Here is a 16,073-nt window from a genome sequence, read left to right on the forward strand (position 1 = left end):
CATGCTTGGAAGGCTACCTTTAAACAAGATTATTTCAGTACTCCTTGGAGAACATTTTCAACCATAGCTGTTGTCACTTTGCTGGTGCTCACTCTCATATAAACTGTATGCTCTCTTAAAGCAAGTACTGCATAACTGAAGCCGATCGAGTAGTGTAACCCCAGTAATAGTACTACGTACTATATGGCATGGCTTCATAATCCTTATAATTTGCAAAACTCAAGCCAAGTAATGTAACTCAAATGTATTGCATGAATGCATTCTATATATGTTGTTACAATTGCACCAGATAATTCCCAGTTATATTCTAGGTTATAATCTTAAAGTTTGCACGTTGACTCTGGAAGTCGGCCAGTGATATTTTTTTTGTGATCGGTAGAAATCGGCTAGTGATATTAAAGAATTTCTGATGAAAAGGCAGAATCCAGTAACAAATCTTCGTGAATAAGGACATGTGGCGTAGTCAAAGCAACAAAAACCTCTCAATTGTAGAGAAGATGAACTGGGAAAGAATAGTCCTTGACCTGTAGTAGATTTAACATATCTGACCACTTTAATAGTAGCATCATAGTGTGACTGTCGAGGTTGTTCCAAAAACTGACTCAAAGTATTAACAAAATAAGATAGGCCAGGTTGAGTAAGTTTCAAATAAAGGAAAAGACCAATTAACCTTCTATAAGATGTTGGATCATCAAGTAAGGGACCACCAAAATCTGTTTTTGATAGCCGTAAGTTCTAATCCATAGGACAAGTAGCAGGCTTACCAGCTAAAAGACTAGAATCAGAAACAAATCCATGGGCATATTTTCTTTGAGAAAGAGAAATGCCTTTTACAAACCTTGCCACTTCAAGACCCAAAAAATACCTTAAAGCTCCAAAATCTTTCAGCTTAAAATGTAAATTAAGATCAACAATAGTTTGTGAGTTATTATAGGGGCAATAACAATTTCATCAACATAGACCAGTTGTGCCACAAAAGAATCATCAGAATGCTTGGTAAACAAAGAGTAATTAGATTTAGGCTGATTAAAACCATAGGCAATCAGAGTGGAACAGAACTTAGAGAACCATTGGCGAGAGGCTTGCTTTAAGCCATACAAAGACTTGAGTAGCTTACATACTCAAGAATCTCTAGGTTTAGAAAAACCAAGTGGTAGTTTCATGTAAACTTCTTCATCTAATTGCCCCTAAAAAAATGCATTGTTTGCATCTAATTAATGTAATTCCCAGTTACAAATGGAAGCTAAAGTAAGAAAACAACAAACAGTAGTAAGTTTTACAATAGGAGAAAAAGTATCAAAATAGTCAATTCCCTCACGTTGAGTATAACCATTTGTAACCAATCGAGCCTTATATCTCTCTAAAGTGCCATTAGATCTCAACTTGCACTTGTAAGCCCATTTACAGCCAATAGGCTACTTGCTAGAAGATAAATTAGTTAAAACCCATGTTTTATTAACTTCAAGAGAACTGATTTCAGCTGCCATTGCATTCCTCCAATGAGGATTTTTTATGGCTTGATGGAAAAATTTAGGTTCATAGAGAGAGTCAACAGAAGAGTAGAAATGTTTGTATGATAGAGAAAATTTGGAATATGACAAATATGAACCTAAATTGGAAGAACCATCAACCATAAGAGAAATGGGGGTAACTTTATTATTGGAAATCAAGGAACAATGATAATGCTGTAAGTAATCAGGTGGCTTTTTATTTCTTGTAGACTTTCGAGTGGGAATTGGATCTGTGACATTTTTTGGTGTATCAAGTTTATTGGGTAAAGAAATATGTGATGGAGAATTAAGGGAACATCTGAGAAAGGGGTTGGCAACACGAGATTTGGTTGAGATGATGAAGAAGTTTGAAGCTCAGATGGAGACGGTAAAGAATTGGAATTTGTTTTAAAGAAAAAAATGGTTTCATGAAAGATGACATCTTTAGTAATGATAATTTTGTGAGTATGAATATTATACAACTTATACCCTTTTATACCAGCTGGATAGCCTAGAAATATACAAGCTTGAGCTCAAGCATAAGATTTTATAAAAAGATTGTCTTTATTTTTGAATTAAACTGAGTCTCAACAAAAGCAAAGAAAGATCGTATATAAGAACGTGTTTCAGACTTGGATTTAAGCAAATATACCCAAGTACGTCTGCTAAAATCATCTACTATGGTTAAAACATATTTAAAGCCATTATAAGAGGGTATCGAGAAAGGACTCCATACATCACAATAAATGAGCTCAAGCATAGATTTGGAAATGGATGTGCTTAAAGGAAAGGGAAGCCGTGTTTGTTTGGCAAGAGGACAAACATCACAATGACTATTATTTTGATATGTGAAAAGATAAGCCTGAAGCTAAATCATGCCATCGAGAATCAGAAATATGTCCAAGGTGATAATGTCATATGTGAGAATTGTTTCTAACAGAATTACAGTCAGGAAATGAAACAAATTTACAAGAAGCAGAAGTACCTGGAACTTGCAGTAAATGATATAATCCTTGTGAGAGTTTAGCTACCCCAATTGTCCTCCAATTGAAGAGGTCCTAAATGTATCAGAAATCATGTAACAATAGCAAGAAACATGATAATTGTGAAATTAATTTGCTGACTAAAATGAAATTGAATGTAAAAGCGGGAACATATAGAACATCAGTTAGAATGAAATAATCAGAAAGTCTAACCATGCCAATATGTGTCACTCCAGTATGAGACTCATTAGGTAAGTTCACAGAAATGTTGACAAAAGATTTTATGGAAGAGAAAAGAGATAAAGAACCAATCATATGATCGGTTGCTCCAGAATCAAGGATCCAAGATTGGGGTTGAACAATATTTGTATTGATATCGGAAAAATTGAAGAGGCAGTAATATAAATACCTGAGAATGAAGGAGGAGCAGATGAAGTAGATGGTGCAGATATTGTACCTACTTGATTCATAGAAGAAATGTTAGGTTGATTTTGAAGAAATGTAAGGAGTTATTGACGTTGCTTTTGAGAAAATGGAGAACTTTGAGTTACAACTTAATCAGATATAGATTGGCTAGCAGTGGCCTAATTGACAATAGGGTTATGAGGCTTTGCTTTGTATCTAGGTGGATACCCATGAATCTTGTAACACTTATCAATGGTATGACCTGATAAGCCACAATGTGTACAATAAGGTCGATCTTTTCGAGTAACAAAAGTCTTGCCATTTCTTGGTCCAGTAGAACCACGATAAGAATCACGATTAGTAAACATAACAATAGATTCATTTGAAGGCAAAGACTCAGAAACTATTTCTCTATGTTTTCCTTCCTGAAGAATGAAAGAAAAAACCTTATTGATTGAGGGAAACGGGTCAAAAAGCAAGATCTGACTTCGTAAATGAGTGTATGTCTCATTGAGGCCCATCAAGAACTATAGAACATAATCTTCTACTTGAAAATCGACAATATTCTTGATAGCTCCACATGAACATGGAGGCATAGGAAGAAAATGAACCATCTCTTCCCAGTAACTTTTCAATCATGTAAAATAAGAACCTATAGATGAGTTCTTGAGTCAGAGAAGGAATAGCCTTCCGGATCTAGAAAATACAAGGTCATTTGCTTTGAGCAAATCTCTCCTTCAGATCATTCCACATCTCCTCAATAGAGTCAATGTAGATGACTAAAGCAGCGATTTCCTTCGACATAGCATTAAGCAACCATGACAGAACGACAATATTGCACTAGTCCCATGCATTGTACATTGAATCTGTGGTGGCAGGTGTTGGCAAAGCACCATCAACAAAACAAAGTTTGTTGTTGGCAATAAGTACCATAGACATGGATTGATTCCTTGAAAGGTATCTGCCTCCATTTAGTGGCTAGGAGACAATGATTGCTTCAGGGGGATCACCACTTTGAAGATAAAATGGATTAGAATAATCCTCAGAGGTATGTCGATGAACAACGGAAGGAGAAGACAAATCATTGGAGGCAATGACCATGAGAAATCATCACTTAGGGTTAGGGTTTTCACTTTACTTCTGCTACCATGATAAGAGGGAAAATGGAAATATTCGATAATGTTGAGAAAATTCCAGAAACTTGTATTATTGCATCAGAATAGTAAAATACAAGAATATATATAATATAGTAACTAATGTACATCCTAACTACGGTGCATGTGATACATGTGATTAAAAATAATCTTTATACAATAGACTGGTAATACCGCTTGGATATTGGGTGGTCACCGGAGCCAAGCTTTGTGTAGAAGGTACTGGCCGAAACTCAATCAAAGTGAAATACTCATTGTTGACCAAAATGTAAGAACTTTGTACCTAATTGTTTTGTTGCAGTCATTTGGAAAAACTGGTTTTTCAAGGTAATTATTGATCTTTTAATTTCCACTCTTAAAAATATGTTCGAGGAAGGAAGGTCTTTGATTGATTGAATATTACTCCATGTAAATTGAGAGAGCAGTGTAGCATCCGTATGTAAAAGGAAAATGACTTTGCACTCCTTTACAGTGTAGTTGTAATCTACAGCGTCTAATAAACAACATTATCCATCCAATCCTTCTAAAGTATGACTTTCGAATGTGAATATCATTAGCTTTTAATAGGTTGAGAATTTAACGTTTCAAAAGTGGTAGTTTAGATATCAAATCGCAAAGAAGGATAATTCAGAAGTACTGGTTGTGTATTTTTCCTTTTATTTAAAAGAAGGCATAAACACTCTCCATTCAACCTCTTTAATGGGCTGTGGGGTTTCCCATTGTTAACATGGCTCTTGCAAATTCAGAGAACGTTCTGGTTGTAGGTGGTGACTATAGAATCTTTAGAGCCATTACTGTCATGACCCAGCCCTTAAGAGTTCCAACTCAATATTTAAAAAATAAATCATTCCAGCCTAAAGCCCAATTCATGAAAGGCCCAAGCCCAGCCCGTTTGGAAGAGGAAACAAAAGATCAAAACCACAGGTTTTGACAAATGCCTTTAAAACCAATGTTTTAAATTTCGTTCCAGTGATCATTTTGATTTAAGTATTGAAATGAAATATATAGGTACTAGCACGTTCCGATGTATCATTTCGGAATTAACTATATTTTATATATATATATATATATATTAGCATACATAAACTAATAACTAATAGAATAAATACATGTATATGTAAGTGTGAATCATGTATATATGTGTGTATACATATATATGGAAGAATTGACGATTTATAAAATGACTATCCGTTGAAAACATTAAGAAAGTAGAGATATTAGAATCAAAAGATAATATTACAAAATCACAAATTTGAGTTGAGTCACAAAAAAACAAAGAAAAAAAGAGAGAGAGAGAGAATAAGGGGACATAATTAAAGTTACAAAAAATAAATAAATTATATAAGTACCTTTTATATTTTAGAATTAATTAAATATCATCTAAATTTAAAATTTACAAAAATGGCATCTAAACTCAAGATCGAAATAGAAAATTTCGGCCGGAATGGAATGGAATTGAAAACTAAGTTTAAAACCCTTTTCTTCTTCATCAACCCCCAATCCCTCCCTCTGTTCTGCCCCCTCTATCCCACTTTGCTCTCCCTTACCACACGCCTCTCTCTCTCTCTTTCCCTTCTCTTTCCATTATTAGCCCCCCGACAAAGACCCATCGTCCCTCCTCTTCATTACTGTTGTTGTGGTACCCCATATGATAAGGATAATAATAAGTAATGTATGAGATCCCACATTACTTTGGAATGAGAAGTTCTTACTCTTTATAAGGTTCCAATGGAATTTCAATTGTATCATTGACTAGTACTTTTGAAATATAGGTCATGTGATTTGGAATTAGGGCATTTCAAATGATAAAGGGGTAGTGTATGAGATATCACATTGCTTGTGAATGAGAAGTTCTTGCTATTTATAAAGTTTTAATGGAGCTCTAATTGTATCATTGACAAGTACTTTTAGAGTATAGGCCATGTGGTTTGGGCCTTCCATTGAAATATTACAATTGTGAAAATAGAGACACTTGTGTATTAAACTCACTTTGTGTGGGTTTTTTTTTTAAATACAAGAATTTATAAAGAAAATAAATAAGGATTTAAATTATATTATATAATATTAATATTTTTACAAATGAATTTCAGAAGTAAATAGTAAGTATGAAATTTTATTTTAACCCTTTAAAAACTGATTAAGTGTGTTTTTTTTTTTTAAATGAAATTTTGTCTTTTTCTTTAATATATTTTTTTATAATTATGTTAAGAGAATCTTAAGTTGAAGAGGTATTTTACATGGACTTAGTTGTAATTGAGTACTTTAAGTGAATATCAAGGTATTTGAGAACTTATGATATTTTAGAGTTTTGATAAATTTTAACTTTTAGGAAAATAAGTTACTTAGTGTTTCAGGTTTAGGTATTGAAAAAGATGTTAATTTCGGATATTTATGTAAATTACGTAGCAATCTTATAGATGGCGAGTAATTTTTGTTCAGCACTATTGTGAAGAACTTCAGAAAGTTAAGAAGTCCAAGTCAGCGGGATTCCTATGCTAGATTTTGAACTCATAACTACTCCAATTGTCCTCCAATTGAAGAGGTCCTTAATATAACAGAAATTATGTAAGCATAGCAAGAAACATGATAACTATGAAATTAATTTGTTGACTAAAATGAGATTGAATGTAAAAGTTGAAACATACAGAACATCAATTAGAACGAAATAATCAGAAAGTCTAACCGTGCCAATATAAGTCACTTGAGTATAAGACCCATTAGGTAATTTCACATAAATGTTGTCAAAGATTTTATGGAAGAAAAAAGAGATAGAGAAGTACCAATCATATGATCAGTTGCTCCAGAATCAAGGATCTAAGATTGGGGTTGAACGATATCTGAATTGATATTGGAAAAAATTGAAGAGGCAGTAATAGAAATACCTGAGAATGAAGGAGCAGATGAAGGAGACAGACTTTAAGAAACCATAGTGTTAAGAAACCATGACAGAACGACAATATTGCACCAGACCCACGCATTCTACATCGGATCTGAGGTGGCAGGTGGTGGCAGAGCACCTTCAACAAAACAGAGTTTGCTTTTTGACAATGAGTGCCATAACTGGGAAACTGGGAATCTGGTGCAATTGTAACAACATATATAGAATGCATTCATGCAATACATTTGAGTTACATTACTTGGCTTCAGTTTTGCAAATTATAAGATTATGAAGCCATGCCGTACAGTACGTAGTACTATTACTGGGGTTACACTACTCGATCGGCTTCAGTTATGCGGTGCTTGCTTAAGAGAGCATACTGTTTGTATGAGAGTGAGCACCAGCAAAGTGACAGCAGCTACGGTAGAAAATGTTCTCCAAGGAGTGCTGAAATAATCTCGTTTAAAGGTAGCCTTCCAAGCATGCCAAGGCACCTTGTAGAATGCATTCAAGTTTTCAGCCAGGCGAGTATAACTTGTGTTCATGTTTGTCAGAAACAAATGCGGGCAGAGATTGTTGAAAAAGGCAGTCGCTGCATTGTTTTCGCCTACCCAATTAACCAAGATTCCCTGTTCGATGAGTAAATCCTCATCTTTGGTAGTCCTGAGAAGGAAACTCATTAGAACTATGTAATCACCAACATGTGCATTATCTGGATAGTGACACAACTCAAAGGCCGTGACATTCCATAGAGTGGGCTCCATGTTGGTATCTAATTCCAAATATGGAATTTCCAAGGCTCCGTTTTTGAATTGCAAGTCAACTAAGCTCTTGCTGTAGCTCACTTTAAACTCCACTCCGGCCTCATTCAGTTGGCTCGCACTATACAAATGCCCAACAATACCATCTTCATCTCTTACCAACTGGGCTTTAGATGAAGGTAAAAGAAGTGTTCTGACCAAATCAACAAAGTGCTTTATTTCCAAACCATCACGGGGAGTCGATCCTTGAATGTTGTATTTGCTAAAGAAATCAAACGAGAGCCTAGTGAAAGAACTAGGGACGTTAAGAAGACCTAATTCTGATGCATTAATGTTGAATAATTTATCCATAACAAAGAAAGGAAGTTGATTTTCGAGCAATCTCAAGTCCGCTTTTATAGTATCTGTCAGCCATGGCTTCATTAATACTGTGTCTTCAGGTGACCATAGCATGCCCGACTCGCTGATGAAAAATTCAATAACGAAGCACGCATCCAACAATATTAGTTTCACAAACTCGTCACTGCTAAGATGGATAGTTTCTGCATAACAACGACGAACGTTTCCTTCCAAACTCTTTATTGTGTCTACTAAATCCTCCACATTACAGTTAGAGTGTTGCAGGAATCTCTCCAAGCATCTCATTTTAAACTTCTCCATGATTTTCAATCTTTCTTTGCTATGGTGAAAAGGCCCTATTGATACAACCAGAGGAGTGAACGACTCTCCTTTCATTTTCCGAAAGTAATCTGGAACCCTGTAGATACAACAATCAGTTGATAAGGGTGGCTCCAAGTCTCCTAAATTTTCTTTGATGTTAATCACTAACTCTCTATGTCAATCTCCCTTTGTAATTGAATCGATTGCCTCCTCTTCATTTATCTCAATCCCTAAATAATCTGCCATCTATCAAGCAGCCTCAACCTTCCCACCACAAACAAATGGATCAGTCCCTGGGTAAACCTGCATGCATTGATACGCGGAATTAACTAGATTTATTAAATAACAAATACTCCATGAGTAATGCTATACTCTATACTATCATCCTATTTTTATTTCACTTTATAAAATGTCGCACATTTATCACCATTAAATAATTTTTTCCAATTTGATAACCTATCCTCTACTCTCCTTTGTCTCTATGTCAATAATGAAAAACATCACAAACTTTGTTTAGTTAATTACGGGCAAACCAGAATTGTGCAACGGACGCACATGAAAAAAATTAATTTTTTAATAATAGATCACTTCACTCTATTTTAAAACGATTACGTTGTGTTTACGCACTTCACAGTTATATGTAGAATTATTCATATTTATATAATGTGCCCAAGTAAAAAGGGCATGAAACACTAATGACTTTACATAAAAATTAGTAACTTAATTAAATATATATTATTTTATATTCAATAATTATCGTTTAATTCTCATTTAAATTAAAAAGGGATAGCTGATGATAGCCAGTTTCGTACGTAGGTGCAAAATTGAAAATACCATGTTTTGAAAATTATAGTACTAGCTACGCTCCCATGCGCGCGATGCACCGAGAAAAATTGTTAAGCTTTCGTTAACTCACTACAACAGAAAAGCCTTTTTGAGACGAAAAATTTCGACGAAAATGTTTTCGGGATAAAAAAAATAGAAATCTCAGTTTAAATTGAATCAATGATTATAGACATGCAAGTTTAAATTGGAAATCTCAGTTCAAATAGAAAAATATAAGAAAATATATATAATATATTTTTCATTTCTGAAATCATATTTAAATTAATTTAAAATATAAATTCATTGACTAACTCTAAATAAACTAATGATAAATACAAAATAGTTTTGATAAGAATATGATTCACATATTTGACCTCAAATATCCTTATTTGTTTTTTAATTTCAAATATGCCTAGCTGTTCGATCGTAAAAATGATAAATCCTTATGTTTTAACTAATTATATGGTAAAGATAGTGGTAGTACTTTCTGCATAGTCTTTAGGGGTGTTACCAGTTCGGTTCGGTCCAGTTTTGAATATATTTTAGAACCAAACAGCTATACAACAATTTTGAGACTTGAAAAACCGATACCGCACCGATTACACCCTAAACCGGTACTTCCGATTTTACCGATTTCGATATATTATTAGTAGATTATATAGTTAGTATAACTATACTATAGTGATATATAGTGGATTATATAATGATATAGTATTAGTATAACTATTAATACTATAGTGATTTATATATAGTGGATTACTAATAGTATTAGTATTATATATATATAATAGTATCATATTGTGATATAGTATTTGATTATATATGTTATTGATAATATGTTAGTAATAATATGTTAGTGTCTAACTTATTAATATATTTGATTATATATGTTAGAGTTAATATGTTTGGTTACATATGTGTTAATGATAATATGATGGTTACATGCCCATTTTATATGAGTGTATATGATCAAATGTATAAAAATGTATTTATCAAAAAGAATATATATTATAATTTATCAATAGGATTTTAAATTTTAATTTATATTAATTAGCAATTTAGCATATAATATAAAATTATTCTATATATAATTATATATTACATATAAAAATTATATAAAAACTATTTTATATAATATAAAAAATTAGAATATATATATGAATTAGTCTGGTGTTAGAAAAAGGAAAACTAGAAACCAGACCGATTTCGACCAGTTTTGAAAAAAATGAAACTGCTACAGGACTGAATCCGTATGGTCCGGTTCACCAAATTTTTTTCATCCCTAGTAGTCTCAAATTTAATATAAAATACTTATTTTTCTTCCTATTTTGCTGATCTTTAACTAAATGGAGTAAAACGTAAATAGTTCATATTTTAATTTTGAGATATGTCAGTCTTACTAAACACGAGAATGAAATGAATTTTTTTTTAGTTTTGTACGTAAGATTTTTGTACATGAAAAATAAAGGCCGCCTTTAAATTACAATCCAAAAAAAAAAAAAATAAGGATTTTGACTCGGGTAGAATTAGCCTAAATCTACTAATTAGACTACTGAATTCAATTTAATTTTTTACCAATTGGTCCAATTCAATTTGAATTTTGAATCAGTCTAAATTGAACAATTTTTTTTTTTTTAAAAAAAACTACAGGTGAGACAGTGCATGATCCTTCAACTTTCTCCACTACAAACTTCAAATAATTTATTTGAAAAGGAGTACAGAGTGAAAATTAATATATATATATATATATATATATATATATATATAATATATGTGTGTGTACTGTGTTTAATTACTTTGATTGTCTAATTGCCATAGACCGATACATCAGCTTGGGATATTATAGCCTGTGTATTTCTTGTGTATTTTGAAAAAGAAAAATTTTATATATTCATCATTCTCATATCATATATATATCACATATAATTTTTTATTTTTTATTTTTTTCTTTTACAAAATGTGTGGTCATATATGGATAATGAGTAAAAGAATTTAATTAATTTAATAAGAATAAAACTAACTTTTTTTTTATAAAAAAAAATGTGGTACGTGGTGTGTAAAAATGATAAATAACAAATTAACTCTTAGAAAAATCAGTGCTTCTATCTCACACAACATTTATAGGGGTAAATAGGTATTTTTCAATTTTACTAGACTATTTAAAAATATTGTCAAACAAAAAGTCAACCAAGAAACAATTCACAAAAAAAAAAAAAAAAAAAATCTAGCACAATAATTTGGTCGCAAATTAGAAACTAGAGCATGTTAAAAATCTAAAACACTTGGAGTGTATCATCCGTTTGGATGGTAAAAGTGTTTAATCTTATCTCATCATTATTATTTTCTTAAATTTTTATATAAAATATAATAAACAATTCAACTTTTTCAAATCTCAAAATAATAATAATATTAAAAAAAATTCTAATAATATTTTATTCAACTCTCAATTTTTATCTAACAATATCTCATCATTCAAACCGCTCTTAAGGTTGTCCTGGGGTTCTCAGACTCAAGTACTGCATACGAAAAGAAATTGAGAGATATTAGTGGACCTGGTACGAACGAGACAGTCAAGAGTTGTGCCCCACTCCGATCTCTTGTGGTAGTTACGCTTTCTCCGGTGCCGGTGATGATGATCACAAAGTATTGCTCCTTAATGGCTGCTCTTCACTCTGAGATCTCTCGCGCACAGATTTTTCCTTCCTCTTGGTGTGAGCGTTGAAGCATCGTCCGCTTAAATAGCCAATTTCATTGCACTTGCACGCCCCAGGTCAACTATCAAGAGCCAATGAGGGTTTGTTTCATTTTTCTTTCTCTATTTTACCAATTTACATCGACCCAAAATAAGTTTTCTTATATTCCTTAATTGAGAAAAATTGTCACTGAGACTGTCATGTGTATTAAATTAGATTCCTTAAAATTTTATTTTAATGTCTCTCTCTTTAAACAACTTAGGATGCTTCGAAAATGAGATAAGATAAAAAATATATAAATAATAATAAAATAATTTGAGTTATGTATTTTATTAGATTTTGAAAAATAAAAGTAAAAAAATTGAATAAAAATATTAATTTAATTTTGAAATTTGAAAAAGTTGAATTATTTTTTATATTTTATTTAGAGATATGGGAAAGTTGTAATGATTAGATGAAAAAATTAAGATTCGAAATTGAAAAGTATTTGTATTTAAATGATGTTTAGGAAGAAAATGAGATGAAATCATCTATATTCCCAAACAATAGGTAGGTTTGGATAGTGAGTTGAGATAAGATGAGTTGAGATGAAAGTTGAATAAAATATTATTAGAATAATATTTTTTAATATTATTATTATTTTGAGATTTGAAAATGTTGAATTGTTTATTGTATTTTGTATGGAAATTTGATAAAATCACTACAAGAAAACAGTTTATTTCCTGCCAAAAATATTATTTCCTGCTAAAATGAGTTTATTTTTGTCCCAAATGGTCATTCTCGTCGTAAATAATTTGTCTCAAATGTCCTATTTTTTTGTAGTGAGTTATAATGATTAGATGAGATGTGATGAAATGAAATGAAATGTTTTTTGTATCCAAACCTAGCTACTTGTTTATACATTTAAATTTAGGGATCTCTTTGTACTTCTATACATATAATTGTTTATATAATATATATATAATTTATTCATATAACAACTATCTTAAAATGATACACTGAAATATACCTGTAATGAAATATTATGTTTCAATACTTGAACCGAAACGATCACCGAAACCGAATTCAAACCTTTTGTTTTGCCACCTCTAACCTAAGCCTTGCACTAATGCCGGGGTGGGGCGAGATTGGTGATACTCTCTTGACAAGTGGTTTTAAATAATTGAAAGAAGTGTCTAATCTTGGACCAAATTCATATAATTGAGAAATCAATGATATTCAATACTTACATAAAACCCACTTATTAAGAGTAAAACTACTCTCACCGCTTTCAATCTCGCTGGAAGTTACCATTATATATATATTTTTATTTTTTTAATATTTTTTTACTTAATGATTAGGTAAGTATTTTTTAATGATATTATGATTTTTTTTTAAAATATTTTACAATGTTAAAAAAATACATGTATAAAAAAATAAAATAAAAAAATACTATTTTATACTAACGGTAACTCTCAACGGGATTAGGAGCGGTGGCCGTAGAGCCACCAACTTATTAATGGCCAGGTAATCATCACCGATATAAACAATGATATTGATGTTTTTTTTGTTCTAATAGTGTTATATAATATATTTATAATTTATTTAATTTATAATTTCAAATTTTAAAATTTTTAACATATTAATAACTTATAAGAAATATATTTTTTTTATAAAATTTTCTCAAATAAAGTTAGCAATTTTCCTTTTCTCCCTGGGTTCCTAAGTAGAAGTGTTGTTGCTAATCGTGATTAGGTGAGATGCATCGACTATCTATTTAATTAATTATCCACTTGTTTCTAAAGTAGTCGGGATATGATTGACTTTAATTTATTCCTTTCTCACTCAATTATATATTTCAAGGACAAGCCCTGTTTTGAACGGTGGTTAGGCGAGGCTGATGTATCTACCTCTTCAATTACGATACATGAGCGGCAACGATATTTAGTCAACGATCGTAATAGATCCTGTATATGAAAAAGTCTATTCACTGGCGTGAAGGGGAAGACCCGGTGCAAGCCAGCCATGGTGGCAAAATGCGATGACGTCGTTTTCTCGAGTCATAAGAAATGGTGCGTTTTCGAATATTGGGTTTCCCTATATTAGATTTCTTCCTCCCAAGATTGGTGTTCCCGTTCCTCCTCCGCTTGACGAAAACAAAACCTAAGCCCTTTCTCTCAGATTTCTTGCTCCTCCCCTCAAGATTGGTGTTCCCTTGTTAGGATAGTGTTATGTGTATGGCTGTAATGGAGTAAATGGATTGAACAGAATGTAAATGAGAAGGAAAAGGAAATGTGGACAAGCTATTTGATAAAAGGCACTGAGAAAATCAGTGATCCATTAAGGTGCTTCGAGGGATTTCTTAATCTCCAAAATGAAGAACAATTTTTCCAAAGCATTTCTAGATGATTCCTTACACGTACCACTATGGGTTACATAACTTTGCAACCTAACAAACTCATCACCTAAGTTGCTTACACGTGTCCTTTATTCTAACAGAGAGCAAATATAAAGTAAATGAAAAACGGTAATAAAAGACATTAAATGGCATTCCTACAACATTTACTAAACGGCAAGTCTTCTTCCCAAACGGTGCATTCCGTGTCTTGTAGAAAACGGTGCATATCGAGTTCCTCAAATCTTCACTTCCACTTCAGTTTCCCTAAGTCCCGAATCTTCTTCAATTACACAGAGTCATCCATTCATCTTCCTCTATCTCTTCCTCAAGGAACCCTAACAATCCTCCCCCCTTAGAGCACCTTGCCCACGAGGTGTGGGTAAAGTCCCTGTAACTTCCACAAAGACTCCCAATTGTCATCTTCATGGCCAGTTGAGACCCATTTAACCAAGACCTCCGTGGTGGCGTGATGGCCTGTTTTCTTTAATCGCCTGTCAATCACTGCCTTAGGTTCGGGTAAGACTTCATCTTCATTATTAGTTGGTGGAAGGTTTGGTAAGGGACAAATCTGAGCCATGAGTTTTTGTTTCAGGCATGAAACGTGAAAAATCGGGTGGATCCGTGAGCTTGGGGGTAGATCTAGCTTGTAGGCCACTTGACCGAAACGCTGGAGTACACAGAAAGGACCATAAAACCTCAGGGAGAGCTTCAAGTTTTGGTGTGCCATCACTAACTTCTAGCGATAAGGTTGTAAACGAAGGTAAACATAGTCTCCCACTAAAAATACTCTCACTGTACATTTTTTATCAGCATAAAATTTCATTCTTGACTAGGTTGCTATGAGATTTTGCTTGAGTTGTGTCTTGAGTTGTTCTCTGGTGTGTAGATGGGTATCCACAGAAACATTTGGGGTAGTGCCTAGAATGTAAGTAGCCAACTGAGGGGGAGGGTAGCCATAGAGGGCTTCAAATGATGTTACTTTAGTCGTTGTGTGGTAAGACGTATTATACCAGTATTGGGCCATAAAGAGCCGTTGAGCCCACGTCTTAGGCTTAGCCCCTACATAACATCGTAGGTACCCTTCAAGGGTTTTGTTCAGGGCTTTAGTCTGGCCATTCATCTCAGGGTGATAGGTTGAACTGTAATTTAGTGTAGAGCCTTGCCCTGTCTGAGATTACAGTCTTGGGCATGGCATGATGTTTGAAAATTTCTTGAAAAAAATTCCTTAGCCACCACTACTGAAGTATAAGGGTGGGAGAGAGAAATAAAATGGTCATACTTGGTTAAGCGATCTATCACCACTAGAATAACAGAAGCCCCTTGGGATTTGGATAATTCCTCCACAAAGTCCAGCGATATAGCTTCCCACGCTTGCTTAGGTATAGGAATTCGTTGGAGAAGGCCAAGATTGGGAATATTCTCATGTTTGTTGGCCTGACAAGTATCACACTCACAGACTGCCCGTTTTATATCATTCTTCATCCTTGTCCAAAAGAAATCCCTTTTGGCATAGTGATATGTTTTAAGAAAACCTGAATTACCTGCATGGGGGTAATCATGTATGAGTTTTAGCACCTCACCCTTAACAGCTAAGTTCGGATCCACTACTATTCTCTCTTTTTTTAATATTAAACCTTGCTGAATAGAATACCCTTTAGGAAGTTCATGGCCTGAATTAAACTTGACCAATAACTCCTGTAGCTCCTAAGAGAATGCATAAGTACCCTTAAGTTCCTCAATCCACAGTGGAGTAGGGAAAGTGATAATTGCCAGGGAGCCCTCCATACCGTTTTCATTTTCATGCCTTCTAGACAAGGCATTGGCAACCTTGTTTTCCTTCACTTGTT

General features: G+C 33.1%; 1 protein-coding gene across 1 annotated transcript; it reads right to left on the minus strand.

Annotated features, from left to right (window-relative positions):
• Positions 1-7,257: 7,257 nt before the first annotated feature.
• LOC108986099 (UPF0481 protein At3g47200-like) lies at positions 7,258-8,406 on the minus strand. The gene has a single exon (XM_018958621.2). The coding sequence runs from the start codon at positions 8,404-8,406 to the stop codon at positions 7,258-7,260; it is 1,149 nt and encodes a 382-aa protein (XP_018814166.1).
• Between the last annotated feature and the right edge of the window lie 7,667 nt (positions 8,407-16,073).

The sequence above is a fragment of the Juglans regia genome, chromosome 8, assembly GCF_001411555.2.
Source record: "Juglans regia cultivar Chandler chromosome 8, Walnut 2.0, whole genome shotgun sequence".
Lineage (NCBI taxonomy): Eukaryota > Viridiplantae > Streptophyta > Magnoliopsida > Fagales > Juglandaceae > Juglans > Juglans regia.